Source organism: Medicago truncatula, chromosome 1 (assembly GCF_003473485.1).
Source record: "Medicago truncatula cultivar Jemalong A17 chromosome 1, MtrunA17r5.0-ANR, whole genome shotgun sequence".
Taxonomy (NCBI): Eukaryota; Viridiplantae; Streptophyta; class Magnoliopsida; order Fabales; family Fabaceae; genus Medicago; species Medicago truncatula.
The window spans coordinates 44,990,185-45,009,719 of record NC_053042.1 but is presented as its reverse complement, the minus strand read 5'-3'; the positions used below and the strand labels follow the sequence as shown (position 1 = coordinate 45,009,719).

Below are 19,535 nucleotides of genomic sequence, written 5' to 3'. Positions count from 1 at the left end.
ATAGAAATGAACGTGGAATTTGTCTAGAATCATCGATGAACGAACTAAGGTTGGCTACAATATGCAGATGGCCGACCTCCTGAGGCTTTTCAAGAAGTTGAATGTATCAATCAAATACCAAAAATTTCACCTTTTGCAAATAGATTCAACAACTAAGCCCGCATATTCAGAACGAAGCTTGTATTTTGAAGGTTCATCTACCACGTAGCAGGAGGTCAGCTACTGCAGAAGCAAATGTACAATGAATGGAAGGTGCTACATTAATTTAACTGTGATTGTGACTATATCGAAAAAACCCTAATTCTGGTGCAAAAATTAAGATGAACATTGAAACGCCCAGAACAAGAAAATAGTAACATCACCTTAGGTAGGGGATGCAGCACATGAATGGAAATTTTATTCATCAAAATAATGCTGGTATTTATTTAGTCTATACAAAACTGTTCATACAAAATTATTAAACATCAAAGGCAGAAAATTTGCCTAATGAACACAATTACCAACATGCTGGAATCTCAATTGTTGGAATCTCAATTGTTGGAAGCCTAATGTTAGATGGTACCTTGGTGTGTAGTTCCTCAAGATATGGGTAATGCCACCCAATATATTATTTTACAAAACCCGATGAAGATATAAAATGGACAAAAATGATTATGTTATGCAACTCCAAGCCAGGTTGTGGTTCATCAACATGATTTGTCATGAGAAGCACAATAATCAAACACCAGGAAAATGTGTTGTATGTCATTATAAAAGAAGCCGTCTTATATCTCTGAAGTTTGACTGAAGAGCAGAGAGAAATGCACCTGCAAAATAGAGATAAACCGCATAAGCCAACCTTTAAAAAGTGGAATGCTGCAAAAATGATTCATAGGTTCTATTCAATATGTCAATTATTAATGGGAAAGTAACATTTTATGTGCCTCAATGAAGTACTAACGGTTCCGATTTTCACTTTTAATTACAAACAACCACCTTGTTTTTACTCTGCTTAATATTTTCAAAGATTTGTATAGGAAACGTTAAAAATAAATATTTTTTTGTTTCTAATGTTCCATATACAAATCTTTGAAAACAGAAAACATTCTCCAAAACCAAACATGTCCTTAGTGATCCAAACTTCTTTTTGGGGTCATTTTCCCAATACTAATCCCAGAAATAATTTGACGGTACATAAAAAGTCACCTAAAAGGCATATATTATCACGTGCCTTCATACTTCCTATTACCTAATTAAAGTATTCTAATTACACATACCTCCAACTTTGCCATCAAAGACGCGATGATCGGCAGACAATGTTAAGTTCAACTTAGTGGCAACAGATGGCTTCTCAATTCCTAGCAAATAAAAATTAATGTCAAAACAAGTTAAAGTTTAAGCATTAAGTGGCATACAGAACATCCATAAATTTAATTTATACCATCAGCTCCAATTACTGCTTCAACTACTTTGTTGCCTCTCCCTACAGCAAGAATGCAAGCCTGCAGCAAATGATATACAAATTAATGAAGAGCTATATTAATACAAAGCAACAGAACACTTGAATCATTTTGAAATCCAGGCCCCAAAGGGAATGGAAACTTGGGCAACTGTTTCTCAGATCAATAAAACAGGCATTCTGAAATGAAACCTCTTTGACGATACAATTACAAAATAGGGAAATAAGTAAAAAAAAAAAAATAGGAGTAATTTCATGAAAGGTATGAGACCTTTGACGATACAATTACAAAATAGGGAAATAAGTAAAAAAAAAATAGGAGTAATTTCATGAAAAGTATGAGACTAAGTGACTATTAAGATAGCTGTAAAACCAAAATATTCAGTTATAATTTCCTTCCTTTCTATTAAAGAAAATCAAATTAGGGGACAATCATCATTTGTTCACCACGATACTTTGCCCCTTCGTTGAAATGGTAAATAGACGAGTTGAAAAAGATGTAAGCTGGTTTATCATATCATCTTCAAAAAGTGAATAAAAAAACATTGGAAATAAAAGAAAAGTAGAAATTAACCGAGATCACAGGCAAAATACAACAAAATTTTGTAGAATCTTAATAAGATTTTTTTTTTTTACTGATTTTAATAAAAAGTTGTATATATTCATTAATCTGCTTGTGGTTGTGGGTAATTGGACCTGCACAAGGCAGATATACAACCCATTTGACTAAATTCTCCCCTAGACAATAATGATGATAACCAAGACTTTTCCGAACAAGGTGGGATTGGCTACATATTAGACGGTAGAATAATGTCTTCTCTTTTTTATTTTTAAAATTCACAAATAAATCATTCATCTCCAACTCTGTTATAATGGTTTGACCTACAGTTTTTTCTCGGTCCCCCCATACTTAATTATCGGACAGTCTTCTATCCAATCAACCCCTCTTATTGGTGCTTTATTGAGTCTTCTACAGTCCCCACCAACACCCAACACCTGTCTTCTATCCAATCAACCCTTCTTAATGGTGCTTTATTGGGTCTTATACAGTCCCCACAAACACCCAACACCTAAGGCAAGAATCAATTATACTTTCAATAATGTGAGCTACCCAAAATTCTCTCTAACGATTGTATATTTAACAGTATCCTGTCTTGTGTAACTACTTATGCATTGTAACATTCTCTTCTGTGACAGTAAGCTTATTTGCGTATTGGCTCTTAACTGCCAACATTCACCCCTAATACAAGGTAAAAACTTAACCAATTTCACTTATACATAAGGCCAGTTAATTAGATGTTGTAAATACTGGGTTGTGTGTGTGTATGAGAAAGAGAGAGAGAGAGAGAGAGAGAGAGAACCTGTGGGGGATTTATAATAGCACAGAATTTATCCACAGGATACATTCCTAAGTTTGAAATGCTGCAAGGGGTTGTACAAAGCCCGGAGTTATTGGTTTTGGCAAACAAAAATGATAAATAGAGAATTTCCCAACATTCATGGCAATATATGCATTCAGTAGTAAACTCACCTAAAAGTCCCCCCTTGAAATTCTTGCGGCTTCAATTTCCCTTCACGAGCTTTTGCAGCTAGCTCCTTGACCTAAAGTACCACTAATGTATTAAAATTTCAAATAAAAATGCCTAAACACAAACAATCAAGATTCCTGAAAAAACATTAAGTAGGAACCCATGTCAATGACATAAAATTACCTCTGAGGAGATGGCAGATATTGTCTTGTGATCTGCATTTTTTAATATTGGAGTCATCAAGCCCTATAGCCACACAAAAGGATCGAGTATTTTGTAAAATTTGGAGTCATCAAGCCCTATATCCACACAAAAGGATTGAGTATTTTGTAAAATGACTGTTAAACAACCATCAATTACCTTCTCGGTGGCAACTGCTATTGATATGTCAACGGAATCGCATAAGATGACTTCCCCTTTCTCATCATTCCAGTATGCTGCCATAGTGTAAGTTGGATTTAAGCATTAGAGATTTCTATAGAGAAATCTGGTTTTGAGAATAGGTGAGGATTTAGGCTTCTGTAAGGAGCCTAGTTATTCATGTTTTGGAGCCTAGATATTTTATTAATCGTACTGCATTAGGTTATGTTAGTTATGCTTGGCGTAGATTACTATCGTATAGAGAATTTAGGCTTAAAGCCTAACTCATTCTCAAAAAAAATCGGTTTGTAAGATGAGAAATATCCAAACCTTACGCACTACTTAGGCCATATCTAGCACAAAGGTGCTGGAGGCTGCGATAATGGAAGTCTAAAGTAACCGCAATTAAGGCGGCTGGAAGAGGCCTGCAATTAAGGAAAACTTCCAACAATTATAAATGCCAATGTTTTGTATCTGATATGTATTATATCTTAAGAACTTCTTATCAGTAAAATATAATGTTTCTTCCATCCCTTCCTTTTGCAACAAATCCTTTAAGTCAACTTTTTCCGGGGGTTGAAAAATGTGATTTCAACATGGAAATCACCAGTACAACTCCCCATGACCTAATCCCATTCTTATTCTTCCGTTAAGCTTCAAAAATATACAGTTCTGTTGTTTGATGCCATCTGTTTTCGTCCTACTTTTTAGTCTTTGGCAACCATCACTGTCTGCCACAGTTTCTGTCTCCATTTCTTGCATGTACTCAAATTTGACTGCTGATATGATCCTACAATTCGACTCAGAATGTTCCAAACTATATGGGTTAAAGTATCAGGCGAATAAGCCTTTCTATGTTTTACCACTAACCACCTCTCTCCGACAGCTTTCTAGCCATTATGAAGCTCGGGGAGTCCAGATGAGTTTATACTATTTGAGTTTGCTTCAAACAGCCTTTGCAAGTTTGGTTTTGTGGGAGAAACACTTCAGTCAACAATTCGGCAACATTCACAGTAATGTATACGGTACTTACGTATTCTTGTTGCAAAAGTTATATGTAATAGCTATAAATTTATATATGTCAGTGGCTCCGCACCTTCTGGGTCCTTCACTACTTCTAACACCTAAGATAATTAAGGTAAATACAACACAAATGGATAGAAAAATAATAGGAAACTGTTTACCGTTTGCTTCTGGAACATTTCTGAGAGCAGCTGCTACAACTTTGATAATAATGTCATTCACTGAAACTTTGACGTCATACTGCTCTGCAATTAAGGACCAAATCAAGATTATATTGGATTACAGATGTACCAGGACCAAGTGCATAACATCTAAAATGTGCCAATGAAAAATTAATATCAGTCATACCTTTAAGATCCTTTCTAAGGGAAAGAAGAGGATCCAGTGTAACATCTGACACATTCCAATAAAAATTTATATTAATTAGTTTGTACAAAATAGATTAATCTTCAATAATATGCACGGCATAAGGGGATTAAAACCTGATGATAAATATAAGTGTGGTGTATTTTGTTTAGATTCCAATAACCTCTTGGCAATCACCTACAAAACAGTCAAATATTTGAGATGAGTGGAAGGAAGCAGAGTTGAAATATAGTCCATTAATTATCAATTTTCCTAAGTATTTAGGTAGTAGAGATGTAAATAGAAAGGACATGACATCCATAATCGAACAAAAACATTACAAAACTGAGCTCTGCATGTACAACAATGGCCAAGTATTACCAAAACAATATGCTGAATGTACTATATAGAGGCGACAAATACAATTACGATCAATATTCGGTGTAATAAAAAATAAAAATTTGTAAGGTTTTTTAGCATTCAACTCTCAACGATAGACACCAAACAATGTCTTCCCTGAGTCCCTTTTTAATACTTTTCGTATATTCTTATTTGGCAAAAATAATTTTCATTACCATGCAACATATTCTGTGAAAGAATTGATGAACCTTATTTATATTTAACTGAATATTTGGGGTCCTACCTTGCGAATTTGACTATTCGGAAAATCTTCATAAGTATCAGACTGCTTTAAGCCAGACTTTGATTCTTGTGAAGCCGCAACTTGATGACTTTGAGATGATGATGCCTTTTCTTTAGATGAAGCAGGTTTTGAAGACAATTTTCCTGATTTAATTGCAGAAAGAACATCACCTTTCAGTAGGGTGCCGTGAGGACCAGTTGCATTCAATGTTGATGCGTCCAATCCATATTCCAAAATTAGCAACTTTGCAGCTGGACTGATTCGTGCTGTATTTGTTTTCTTTGTTTTGACTTCACTTTTAGTGTCATGTTGGGTGGTCTTCTCCTTTTGGTTTACTGAGCTGCTGCTAATAGAATTCTTAACAGCTTCAATATCACTTGCATCTTCAACCTTGCGAAAGAGCAGGCAGCATAAGTATTTCATACACTACAATGCTTTTCAAGACAAAAGCAAAGAGTATCAATTTGATAAATTAACCAATAAATTTATGGAACATCATCATCAGACATTTTTAGTTTGTATTTCAAAAGTAGATGCAAGATCGTTGGAACTCAAACTTTACAATGAGTTGATAGATAGAAGTTACAAAGCATTTTCACACTTACTGTTATTGCAATAGGCTGTCCAACTGCCACTTCTTTTGAACCTTCTGGTGCAACTATCTTAGCTAGGTACCTAGTCCCTCAAAATGTCAGACATAAGTTGGTCAGCTAGATGGCAAAACTTTATCGGGAGAAGAAAGAAAAACAAATAGTGATCGTCTGTAAAATAGACCAAATAGAATACCACCATTCCTGGGTTTCTTTCATACTTTATTGAAGGCAACTGTTTAGTACTAGGCATGTCAATAAACACTTCAGTAAGATATCAGGCATGTAATAAATAGGTTTACAAGCCATATTATATGCCGCAAGTCTTCATTATGTGCAAAAACATTATTTAAGATGAAGCTGCTTGGCCTAAAAATGTTGTCTAATAACACAACATGTTGCAATGCGAACAGGCAACTATACCAAACACTATATTCACAGTGAAAGGCTTTAAGTATAAGGAAAGACATTTACCCCTCTTCAAGACTTTCAAATTCAAGGGTAGCTTTGTCTGTCTCTATCTCGCATAATATGTCACCCACTTCAATCTATTAGATAATTAGATGTTAATTCATGGAACACAGAATAAATAAAACGGATGTAATGACTTACTTACATCCTTCACATTTTAAAATTTTCAAAAATACATTAAAAAGGAAATCTCACTTGAAATCTTATGTTAAAAACATAACTAACCTTGTCTCCTTCTTTTTTATTCCATTTAGCAATGTTTCCTTGGTTCTGTGAAGAGAAAATTTGAAAATCATTACGTGGAAGAAAAGTTTATGTTGGAAATAGTTACAAGTGGCATCAAAATGGTCTCACCATTGTTGGGGACAAAGCAGGCATTCCAAGAATAATGTGAGGTGGAAGATTTGATGTATCAATCGTAGAAGTTGTTTCTGGTTTTCTCTCCTCATCTGCGGCATCCTGGTGTGCTGGTTTCTTCTCTTCAACCCCGCTCTCACCCCCCACAGAAGCAGGAACATTTTGAATGCCGCTTTCTTCCTCAACCTTGTCAAGGCTCACCGTTAGAGCTTACATGATCAAATATTTAGGATGCAAATATCACTTCAACTCCAGAATTGTAGGTTAGAATCATTAAGTTAACATTTAAAGTTAATATTTTTCCAATGAACTAGAATAGACTTTCTATGGCAAATGTGCGTGTGTGTGTGTGTGTCTTTTTTAAGAAAAGAAAGACTTTAAGTTATTTAAGCCAGTAATAGTGAGCGCCTAACACAATTTTATTAAATTGGAGAGAAGACAAAGAAGTAAAAGCAAATCCTGGGCAACGGATAAATTGCAAAGTTTTCATTGGCAGATTAAAAAACATAAAGGTCCACATTGGAACACACAATGAAAACAATTGTTGCGTCAATTTTGTCAAAAGAGATTAAATAAATCCAGTGTGCAAAAGAAATATTGAAGGAAGGACAAAATGACAATATTAATTTTCTGTCTAGAAAAGCTACATCTGCAGAATCCAGTAATGTTGGGAGTAAACATTGCTATGGTGTCCACATAACAGTAAAAAATAAAAATACAAGAGTTGGAACTTAATGTTGGCTTGACTTACTGTTATTGCAATCGGTTGTCCAACTGGCACATCCTTTGAACCATCAGGTACCAATATCTTAGCCAGAAATCTGCAGGAGTCATCCAATCACTACAACACATTTTAATTGTATGCTAAAATTTGGATGTTTTATATGATTTACACTCTAGGGTCAAAATCAGTTCAATTATAGTAAGCCAGATATAATAGAAGACCCACATAGGCATAAGAAAGTAACATTGAGAAAGAAAAAATGAAATCAAAGACACTATTGTCTTAAACAGACACATGCATGTCCAACACATATAAAGTACAGAAGACAGTCACTTCGAAAAACAATGAATGACTACAATTCAAGGGTGGTTTCTACATGTTTGTTCTTACCAGTTAGACGAGTATTGTGATGGTCATACTACAGCACCAGGTAATGTTAAAGGTTTGATCCATGCCACCGACACTAATGTTTTAGTCTCAGTTAATGCTACCGACTAGGAGGTTAGTATAAGTATGAACAAAGGTTAGTGTTTAGTCTTTTGTATCATAACAACAACAACAACAACCAAGCCTTTTCCCACTAAGTGGGGTCGGCTACATGGATCAAATGACGCCATAATACCAAAACATCATAATAATTCTAAGTCTTTATTCTGTCTTGTCCCTCTAGCTTTACACTTCAACTTATTTTTCCTATAAGCTAAATTAAAATAATCATGCTTATGTTAGCCTTGCTATGCATAGTCGTCCGAAACCCAAACAAAAAGAGAGGTTTGTATTTGGCATTTACAACCAGCGTAAAACTTGGTCGAATCAATACGGCATGGAATGAATATGTAATAATGTTAAATTTAAGTCGTTTCCCAGAAGCAACACAATGTATAGCTCGAGTACAGTGTCATATGAGTAATAGTTGTTGCTGCACCACCACCTGGATGCAGTGAAAAATAAGCAAGGGTTGCAACATTTTTGTGGATTGGTGTGGGCAAGGAATCTAGTTCATGAGATTAGGACTCATTTTAGAACATCGAATATAGGCATGCTTAAAAGGAAAACCTACGGAAATAGTGGACACAATGATTACGAGGAGGATCAATTGTGGTGTCCATACAAGAAACTAAGTGAGTGTGTGAAAAGGCAAAAGAATTGGACAGTTCAAATTGTAAGCTTTAATACACTGACAATGTAAGATCGATAGGGTAGGCATTATTGTTGGTAAGAAGTGAATGTGGAGGTAAATCCATCATAATTTTTTCGTCGCCTTTTTATCTAGCTATAGCTAATACGTGCTTTAAGAAAAGGGAGGGGCATCTTATCACATCCAAGAGCGGGGTGGCATGTTCTTAAATAGATTTCTCTCTTACTAGGAAATCTGACAGGAAGATTTTCTTGGACTGTTAAGTCATACTGGGAGAGAGCTTGATACTGGATCAATCATGTAACCATCAAAACTGTATTACTCCAAAGATGGCCTGAGATACACATAGAACGAGCAACATTCAAGTTGCTAAACTGTCCAGCTGGGATATATTGAATTGTAACAGGACTAACATTTGCGTTGCTTCCTTTAACTTCAACAGTAAGAAACTCAAGTTTATAAATTTTAAATTAAAGGCCATCTAGTACTTAGGAAGAAAAAAAATACCCTTCTTCAAGACTTTCAAATTCAAGTGTAGCTTTGTCAGTTTCAATTTCACATAGTATATCACCCACTGCTATCTGTAAGATTAAACAGTAGCAAGGAGAGAATGATTAATTCATTCAAAGAAATCAATTTTCAAAATGAAAGCATCAAAGCAAACAGAATTATGATATGCAATAACGCAACAATCAAAACATAAAAACTATGTGCTAACAGACCTTATCCCCTTCTTTTTTCCTCCATTTTGCAATATTACCTTGGGTCTGAAACAAAGAGAAGAGGTCAAAATTCCATGAAAGCCCTAAAAGAAAAGAGATCAGAAAAGGGAGAGAAAACTATTTGTTTCTCCAAGCTCACCATTGTAGGAGATAAAGCTGGCATCCCAAGGACTTCATGTGGAAAATCTATTAAATGGGGGAACAATGATCAGAACATAATCAGATACACATGATTGAACTTGCAGATTATTCTCTGTTAATGATAAAAGAGAAACCATAAAACAAAAATCCTAAACAGATCTACGCATTTAAAATTAGGTAACAGGAACATTGAGTACCTGACGACGAGAAGAATTTGACATCAATCCACTGCCAAAAATGTTGACGGTTGATGTCAGAGAATATAATAGTCATGATTGAAAAAATGTATCTATTTAAATACTAACCCTTGACTTTAAAGGTCTATTACAAACTCCAGTAAGCCCAGACCAAGATGCAGGCCTGATAAACATCACCAATGGTAAACTGTCAATTAGATTATACAAAGTTGAGGAAGGAGGATGAACTAGAGGAGATGGAGAATGATGTCAAATTTTTATTTTTATGCTTAATCCATGAAAAGGGTTTATTGGTGGTCGAAAAAGGGGACACCTTTTATCCTAATAGACATAATAAGAATTTTCCCTATTTTTCTGTCCAGCCCTATCTTCAAAGTTTAAATAAATCACATCAAATAAATAATAATAATAAAATAACTTTAAAATAAACTGAGTTTGCAGCTAATGAGAAAAAATACAGGTTAATGGATGCAAACCTTAGATTCCCATTACCAACGGAATAAATCCTTGAATTAGGAGTTCTGTGCCAAGATGATAACAGAAAACAGTGTGTTATAAACATAAAAGCAACATTCAATAGAAGGAGAAAAACCCACCAAAGCAGAATTACAATAAATATGATGCTACAAACATTAAAAAAGCCTACCGTTCTTTCAAAAGCAATTAATAAGTAAAAATTGGCATGTCCTAAGTAACAGATGCTATGCCACCAAATGATAATATGTCCCTGTTTGGACAAACAGCTTATTTACAGCTTATACTGTAAGTCTTTATCCTGATAAGCGCTTATGTATGAGTTATTTTTATTGCAAAAGATAAAATGAAGTTAAATTGCTTTCGTATAAGCTATACAAAAACCAGTTGAAGACAGCTTATAACAGTGTCATAAGTTATCCCAAACAGTCTCAAAAAACTTATGCCAATAGATATGATCCAATAAATCAATCCAAACAGACCCTATGTATGATATATTATCTGTATAAATGGATTAATCAAAATTGGAAGAAATCCAACAACACTAAGAACTTGCTAGCAACATCTCAAATTAGTACTCAATTCACCTAACAGAAGCAGGACGACTCGTGCATAGTAACGACGAGCAGAATGCTAACACTAACCGATCAATAGCACCATTTCAGTTTCATATTCATCCAAACAAAGCATAAACCCCTGAACCCTAAACTAGTAACCAATCCTCTAAATTTCACATAAGAAATTCTATACCCAAATATAAAAAAGGCACCATTTTTTAATAATCAAGGTCCAAATTCAGCACTATAACCATCTAGTCAAGTACAAATCAAACTCACAAAGTAAATTTAAACAAAAACATCACAAAATAAACTTCAACTACAATACTAAAATGCATAATTAACATTAATAAGTTCAAAATCACAATAAAAAAATCTATATCCATCATCATTCATAAACCCCCTAATTGAACATGAAAAACGTGATCAACCTACCAACTAACCTATGAGCTAAAAACTCAAAACCCCATTAAGTAATTTCGATCAAAGTAAGAGAAAATCAAATCAAAATCAAAACTTTACTAATATTATAAAAATGATCATAATTGCGTAGCAAGATTTGAGAGAGTACTACGTACCTCGAAATGGATCTGGTGGAAGATGAGAGTATACGAATGGAATGAGAGATGAGAGGGTGACGAAGGCGCGAGAGTGCCATTGAAGAGAATCAAAATCGCAAGTGTGTTGATTGATTCGATTGTTGAATGTAAAAAGAAAAGAAGAGAAAAGAGGGTTGTTTTTGTTTTTGATTAGCACATAATTTTCAATAATCATTCATCATTATTCATTACTTGGTGGTAGGTTAGGTTTTTTTTTTTTTTTTTTTTGGGAAGGTTAGGTTATTATTTAAGTCTTTTGCAACATTTCACACAAAATTAAGGAATGCATTGCACCAAAAAAAAATGCAACTTAAAAGAAGAAAAATTAATAAATAGTGAAAGAATATATTAGTCAAAAAAATAATTAAGGATATGATATAAAAAGTAACATTAATGCGTATCGTAGAACAACTTATAATTTAAGATAATTTTTTTCAAAACAACTTATAATTTAAGACGGGAAGTATTTATTTTATAGTAAAATAGAATTTAATTGAGTAAATGATCAATGACACGTAAAATTGTAACTTGGTAAGAATTACCCCGATCTTTGCATACAAAAGTTATTTGATATAGTCGATTACAAAATAGAATTAAAACATTTTGATGCATCTTATAAAACATTCATTATATCTCACAAGTCCTAACTCGATTGCAAACAATGTCGAAATTGTTAGGTCATACACCCTCCGGTCACTAATATAAGCAAAAAATAACATTTTAAGTTCATTCATTTAATGATGTATGTGGTCTATAATAAAGATCATGTGCATCATTAAATGAATGAACTTAAAATGTAATTTTTTGTTTATATTAATGACTGGAGGGTGTACATCTTAACCGGGGTTCGAACCCCAACATCTCTACTTTATATGTGAGAATTTATAATGACTTTGTCATTTCGTGTATCAAGTGAAAATAACATCCATTCTTGATCTCACTCTTCAGGACATACCGTACACTTACATTTTCTCTTGCTTTCCTAATCCTCATTTATGTCTCTGAAGGTATTTTTCCAATCATTCTTTCTTAGCTTTAATCATCTTCTATTATATATGTTGATCTCAAACTCGTTGACTACTTCATAGTTTATATCATAAACTGAAGTAATGCTTCTTAAATTCCATTATTGTCCACGAGTTCAATTCACTTGCTAAAAAATCCATCTTCCTAGGAACATCAAATATTGCATGTTTTGTTGCACAAACAATACCAACTTTATCTTCTCACTCAACATTTTCAGCTATGTTTGTCAATCCAAATTGTCCATGTGATTCTATGGGTAAGTTCCTTTCCGGTATGGATTGGTTTGTTACGTTTTTTTTTTTTGTCAAGTAGTCTAACGACTGAAAAAATTCACCTTAAAGATGAAATAGTGGAGTGTTCGGGATTCGAACTCCGACTCCTGCATACATAATGCATTATCCCTTACCAATCCAAATGTATGGTGGTTTGTTGCGCATTTAGTTGTAGGATTTTGTTTGAAGTATATAACTAATGATATTTATCGATATGTACATGTTGACACATCTTTTCATTTTCATCATGCATTCCACTTTTTTACATTGCCTTGAACTTAATTTGTGCATCTTCATCTCAATACATCCATAGTTTGATCCCTCTTCTTTAAATTTGTTGGCTTTACATGACTAAATTTTGTAGTTGAGACACAAAGACAACTGCCAAAAGGCCAAGCGTATAATGACTTATATCTTTCACAACTATTCTCAATGTTGCCAAAAGACAGAATTTCATCTAAAAATTCAGCTATCTTCAAATTATCAATAGTTCAATCCTATGAGACTCCCCTATCTTTAAATTCAAAATAAATTATGACAAAATGTATGGTGGCTCGGAATTAGTAAATATTATACAAATACTTCTTATGTTAGAATTGATTAAAAAAGAGAGATAAAAGTGTGTCAGTTCACTTCTCTATATCTACAAAACACAACCCTGTCTTATCCCAACCCAACTGCAATAGACCGAGTTTAACGCAGTTAAAAAAACATGGACAAAGAATATGGGATATCACAAGGACATAATTGAAATATGAACCGGGTTTGGATTACCCCCCTTGAGTTACCCATTTCGTCCCAATTTAATTGAAGGACAAGTGGTGTTTTTAATGTTATTCTACATATTCTCTTAGATTTGTCTCTCACACGCGACTCTTTCACTTAAACAATACTCACATTAATTTTATTCCTAACCTCAATGATGACAATCTATCATATCACATTTTTAAAGTGCTGTTAATTAAGTTTTTAGTCCAATTTTATTAATTTGGTATTTAGTTTAGAGACGTTTTGAATAAATTATCGTGTTTGATTTATTGAATCAAGTGTTGTATCATCAACTATTATTAATTAAAAAGAAGGAAATATGGAGGGCTGAACAACAAAAAGAATGTAGCTCAACATTCAACATTGGCCCAATATGGAGATAATTTGGTTTTGACATGACGGTGACGCGGCAAATGGGTGGAAGGAAACTAGGTCAAACAATCACGTTTTGGAACGTTTTTGAGAAAGAAAACGGAGGCAAGGGAGAAAACAATATGGGAGATTTTTTTCAACAAATCAAAATGAGATATATTAATAAACCAACGGTGTCGTTCCCCACATAAGGTGTGTAAAAGGAGGACACCGAAAAATATTTACAAAGTTATGGTGCCTAAATTAGAGCACCAACCACAACCAAGAAAATTACAAACGGATACCCATACAAAGAATGGGGTGTTTCCACCAATCGTGGTAATTATAAGCAAAAGTCACATGTTTAGATTTCAGCCAAAGGAAAGAATGAAGCTTCACTTTTTCAAAGAGAATGAAGTGAGTAGAAACCGTATTGAAGCTACGGTATGTAAAACATCACCAATTGAAAAGAAAATTTAGGACCAACGTCGACAACAACGAAACTCTCGGTTTTATTTTCTTTTTATGTTGTTTATTTTTATGAACATGAATAGTTAATTTCCTTTGATCAGGTTATAGATGATTTTAATTTTACCATACCTTATGTATAAACTTTTTTCAATGCAATTATAATCTTAGTTTTATTTAAATTTGCTTGAGTGAAATGCTTTTTGTATGTTTATGAATGACTACTACCCCTATCTTTTTAAATATATGAATTAATCTTATAAACTATGAGGACCGGGCTCAGGTCAAATATAACTCGGAAAAACTCATCCTTTATACATGTCTACTTCTCCATCTTATGTAATGGGTTCATTTGCACATGCTACCATTCAATTCAATTCTAGTAAGAGAAATTAGTAGGGAGAAGATGAGATGAACTCCCATGAAATGGGAGACAATTCTCTAGAAAATAAAATAATGTCTCCTCGCGTGTTTTGATCTCGACCATGAAAATTCACCTTTTGTTAAATTCTCTCTCTCTCTTAATGGTTGATGAAAAAACAAGTATTTTAACATATTAATTAATAAGACATTAAAATACACTAACATAATAATCTTTGTCATTTAAAGGAAAAAACAAGACCCTAAAATAACAGAAGGCGTATTATTATGCGACATCATATCATATCATATAAAAAAACTACTTTAAAAAAAAAAATCAATAAAAGACTACTATTCATATGTTGGTGATTTTTACTTCAAAAAATATGTAGGTGATTTGAGATTGATGAGAAATAAAAAGAATAATAATTAATAAATAATACTAATATAAAATATTCCCCCTTAAAAAAAAGTAATATAAAATATCTGAATTATTTGTACAGGCAATAATGCGTTGTGCTGTGGACCAAAACTAAAATTGTCCATGCTATAATAATATTATTTTTTTACATAAGGTATGGTAATTATTAATAATGACACAGAGAATGACAAAACTAAAATTGGACCCTTTTTTGTTATTGTTTGTTTCTTATGCATTTTATTATCTCGTGAGGCATCAATGGGTCCTTATTGTTTGTAGAATGACAACTACAATTAACTCGAAGGGTGTGTGTTGATTAGGGATGGGAATAGGTTAGGTCGAGTTAGACTTTGCAAGATCTAAGCCTGGTCTGCCATATTTTTCAAAGCCTAAGTCTGACATGCGGTCTGTCATAGGCCTACTTTTTAGGCCTGAGCCTGGTCTTCTGAAAGCCCAATACGGCCTGTTAGCCTGTTTAAAAGCCTAAATCTTATGAACATCTTCAAGTAACCAATGAGATCTAAGTTTAAATGGACTAGAGAACTTATAGTTCAATTAGATTAAACTCTCATTTGATAATCAACACGAGGTTTTAGGGAACTCGACTATATATTGTATCATATGTCTATTCTAGTTTATAATAATAAATTTATATATGTAAAAAATTAATGTATACTAATAAAGCTTAAATTATTGAAAAAGTTTACAAATTTATATTTTAATTCAAAGTACAAAATATAATATAATAATAAATAATATTATTCATATTACTTAAATAGGCCGGCCTAATAGGCTTAAGAGGCTTTTTGAGAGGCTTGTGGTCTGGCCTTTTAAGCTATATAGGCTTAAAAAAAAAGCCTAGGCCTTCTCTATTTAAGAAAAAGTATGGCATGGCCCGGCCTGTCGTAGACCCCTGTAGGCCAGCTTGGCCTATTCCTATCTGTAGTGTTGATTCTACACTTCATTTTATTTTTGTTGGTGGCTAAAACTTACACATTTTAAATATGGAAAAGTGAGGTATTCGAGATATAAATCTGAATCCATGTATATAATGTGTAATATTCCTATTGGGTCACTGAAGGGGAGCCTTGAGGGACCGCCCACATCGAGGCTAGAACAACCACACAAGCAAGACAGACACCACACTCTTACTCAAAACCTAAAGGCAATGGGTTTATGGGTCCTCTTACTTATAAGGTGTTCAACTTTTACTCTTTTATCTGATGTGGGACATATAACTCACACTTGCACACAACAATACTCCCCCTTAAGTGTGAGTCCATCAATTTATCGTGCTCCCCCAGAGCGGAAGCTCTCTACTTGTTTGTATCGTCGTTGTTGGTTTCTCCGCAAACGGACTGACACTACTTGTACCGTCGTTGTTGCTTTATGCGCAAACGGACCGACTGCCTTGGTCGTACCCTTTGTCGAACGGGGCTCTGATACCATTGTTGGGTCACTGAAGGGGAGCCTTGGGGGACCGCCCACATCGAGGCTAGAACAACCACACAAGCAATAGAGACACCACACTCTTACCCAAAACCTTAAAGCAATGAGTTTATGGGTCCTCTTACTTATAAGGTGTTCAACCTTTACTCTTTTATCCGTTATGGGACATATAATTCACACTTGCACACAACAACAATTCCCACTAACTGAGTTAAGCTGAACTAAACTCACAGGGATACTACACTTCATTTTAAATTAGACGACAAGTTTGTTATAGTTTTCTAAATGATTTTTTTAGAGGATTTCTAAATGATTTTCAAAGTGTTTTATATCTTATTATAACTTTTTTAATTAAAAAATATTCTTTTTTATAAATAAAATTTCAAGTGAGAAAATGTTTATATAATACATACATGGGTTGGGACTTGACAAAAAAAAAGTCGGTCATTTTAACTAGTTGATATTATTTTTTTATCTTTTGATGCAACTTTTTTTTTTTATATACTAAATTTTAAAATGATTAAAATGAGAAGTTACTTTGAGTAACTTCTCATAAAAATAATTTTCGTTATTTAAGTAAAAGTATCTAATAATGAATATTTGAATAAGTGAATGTCAAAATTACTATTTTAATATATAAAAAATGAGTTTTTAAATAACTTTTATTATTTTTGAGTAAGTTTTTATAATTAATAGTATAAATTAATAATATTTTTTTATAACATATGTTTTTTTTTTTAAAAAGCTAAAATAGATTATAGTACCAAAATACAGTCACTTTCTTAGCATAAGGTGTACTAAGAAAAGAGCTGCTGAGTCTCAACAATATTTACAAGGAAACAGAGCAATAAAGAACAGTAAAACAGAAATAACTATTAGCCTATGTCCATAATGATGAACGGATTAAGCCAGCCATGAAAGTTAAGGGAAGAGATATAATTTACATGTGTATATGTTGATTGTGAGTTAGGATCCTCTCTCGGTTTAAAGACATTGGGTTGAGATATAATTTGTTTGAAAGGGAAAACATTTGTCTCTAATTTTCGTTTCTATGTTAATTCATACCACATGTTGACTTTCTAGTAACAAATGCGGTTCGGGTTTCCTTACAATCAACAGGAACCCACAACCACACAATTGAGCATTAAAAAAATGTTTGATATTTTTTTTTTTGAAAAAAAGAAAAAAAATGTTTGATATTGATTGAACAATTCAATTTCAATCATGGCATTTAAATTATAAAATAAAAATTAAATGCATCTTTTTTTTAAATTGTTCGATCATTACCGTCCTATTAAGATTGATCATATGGTCATGATTGTCTTGAATGCATAATTGCATGTTGTTATTTACTCAAGTTCGTCCGGATACATAGAAAAAGTTATTACTATCTATAAACGGACTATCCTATCTTTAAAATTGAAATGTATATTCTCGACTGTAACACCAAAGGTTCGACGACTTCATTAATGTCTATGGTCGAGACATAATATTTTTTCGTCTCTAATTTTTGTATATAACATAAATTATTTTTCTATCAATATAGTTTTTAAATTCTTTTATTTATCTGAACACATTTATTAAAAATAAATTTGCACAATTTTCAAAACAAAATTTCCACATTGAAATGTCAATGTTTTTCATACTCCTTCTGTTCCTTTTTAATTGTCTTATTTTGACATTTTACACAAATCAAGATAACAAATACTTTTACTACTTTTGAGACAACAAATTATCTTTTTCGTATAATAACCTTAATTATTTAATACTTCATTTCATATTTTTCTTCCTCTCCAATAAATATATAAAGGTAATATAGGTAAAATTACATTTAATGATAAATTGAATTTTGAAAACGACAGTTAATTAAAAACAAAAATTTTATGGAAAGGTGACGATAATAAAGGAACGGAGGGAGTATCATACGGCAACCAATGGATTATAAATTTGACCGAGCAAAAGGAGGTTGCAATTCTTTCATATGCTTATCCTATCAATTTAATAATGGATGCTTTTCATTGTCTACCTTGCCATACTATTCAATCCTCTCATTGTCTATTTTGCTACATCCTTAGCCAATAGCTGATAAGACTCAAGTACACGGCTAAACCGATTTTAGTGTACTGCTTTTGTTGTCAATTGTAAGCGAATTTTGATTTTTTAACTTCATTTAATTAATGATATATGCGATCTATATTATGGATTATATATATCATTAATTAAATTAATTTAAAAAGTTAAAATTTGTTTATAATTGACAACAGAGGGAGTAAAAGGTTTGTCTAATCCACATAAATCAATTACAACTACCGCTATCTATTGTTCATAAGTATAATGAAGGCTACCTAAATGGTTGGTTTTGCACAGAATATTAAAATAGTGGATATAACTCAATAATTATAATGAGAGACCAAAACGTTGATTTTAATCTACCTATGTTACTCATAAAAATTACAGGGCTTATTCATAATGAGAATATCAATTTTTGTAGAAAAATACTAAATCAGAGATACCGTCTACTTTCGCAATCCGTTATCAGATTTTAAACATGTAATTGTCTACTTTCGTAGTGCTTAACTACAAGTTTAAAATTTCATTTTCAAATTCAGTAAATCCTTAATTAATTAGAAAAGTTCTTTCGCTACTTACTAATAAAAAATCTAAATTATTCCAAGTCCAACACCATTTTCGCTCTTTCAACATGTAAACAGTGTTTCGATGTTTCTACTTTCGTAGTAAAACCTTAAGTTGAAAAACAGAATTTTCATAACATCAAAGTTATTCTCGTTACCATTTAACAAACATGTAATTTATATGAGTTCCATTGGTATAACGGTCCTCTCGTTCTTGACTCAATTAAACTACTTAGACATGGTAAAATAACATTCTAAAAAGGAGACTTTGATCCAAACACAACGGTGCAGCAACACAACAGTACAGAAGCAACATTGCAACAACACAACAATACAACATCATCAATAGAAATAATAAAAAGAACAATACTAAATACTTGAAATTGCATAAAACTATTTCTCTGATGAATTTTGTGTTCAAGGTAGCTTGGATGATTTTTCCCAAGTGTTTCCCTGCTATTTATAGGAAAAAACGCACT

The 19,535-nt window shown here is 32.8% G+C and overlaps 1 protein-coding gene across 2 annotated transcripts; it reads right to left on the bottom strand.

The window, feature by feature from the left end:
- Positions 1 to 372: 372 nt before the first annotated feature.
- Positions 373 to 11,473, bottom strand: LOC25484885 (dihydrolipoyllysine-residue acetyltransferase component 1 of pyruvate dehydrogenase complex, mitochondrial). 2 transcript variants are annotated; one of them, XM_013613897.3, is made up of 23 exons: positions 11,288 to 11,472; positions 10,155 to 10,199; positions 9,787 to 9,841; positions 9,679 to 9,709; positions 9,480 to 9,526; positions 9,341 to 9,385; positions 9,126 to 9,199; positions 7,508 to 7,577; positions 6,754 to 6,942; positions 6,625 to 6,669; positions 6,403 to 6,476; positions 5,944 to 6,013; positions 5,339 to 5,728; positions 4,833 to 4,893; positions 4,699 to 4,743; positions 4,512 to 4,595; positions 3,328 to 3,404; positions 3,151 to 3,213; positions 2,970 to 3,040; positions 2,800 to 2,860; positions 1,421 to 1,481; positions 1,257 to 1,337; positions 373 to 806 (listed from the first exon to the last, which is right to left on the bottom strand). In XM_013613897.3, exons 1-23 carry the CDS (start codon positions 11,365 to 11,367, stop codon positions 748 to 750), a joined length of 1,878 nt encoding a protein of 625 aa, XP_013469351.1. In that variant the 5' UTR covers positions 11,368 to 11,472; the 3' UTR covers positions 373 to 747. The 2 variants fall into 2 exon arrangements, 1 of the variants encoding a protein (XP_013469351.1); XR_003012485.2 differs by lacking the exons at positions 373 to 806; positions 1,257 to 1,337; positions 1,421 to 1,481; positions 2,800 to 2,860 and having other exon boundaries at positions 3,004 to 3,040; positions 3,151 to 3,266; positions 11,288 to 11,473.
- Between the last annotated feature and the right edge of the window lie 8,062 nt (positions 11,474 to 19,535).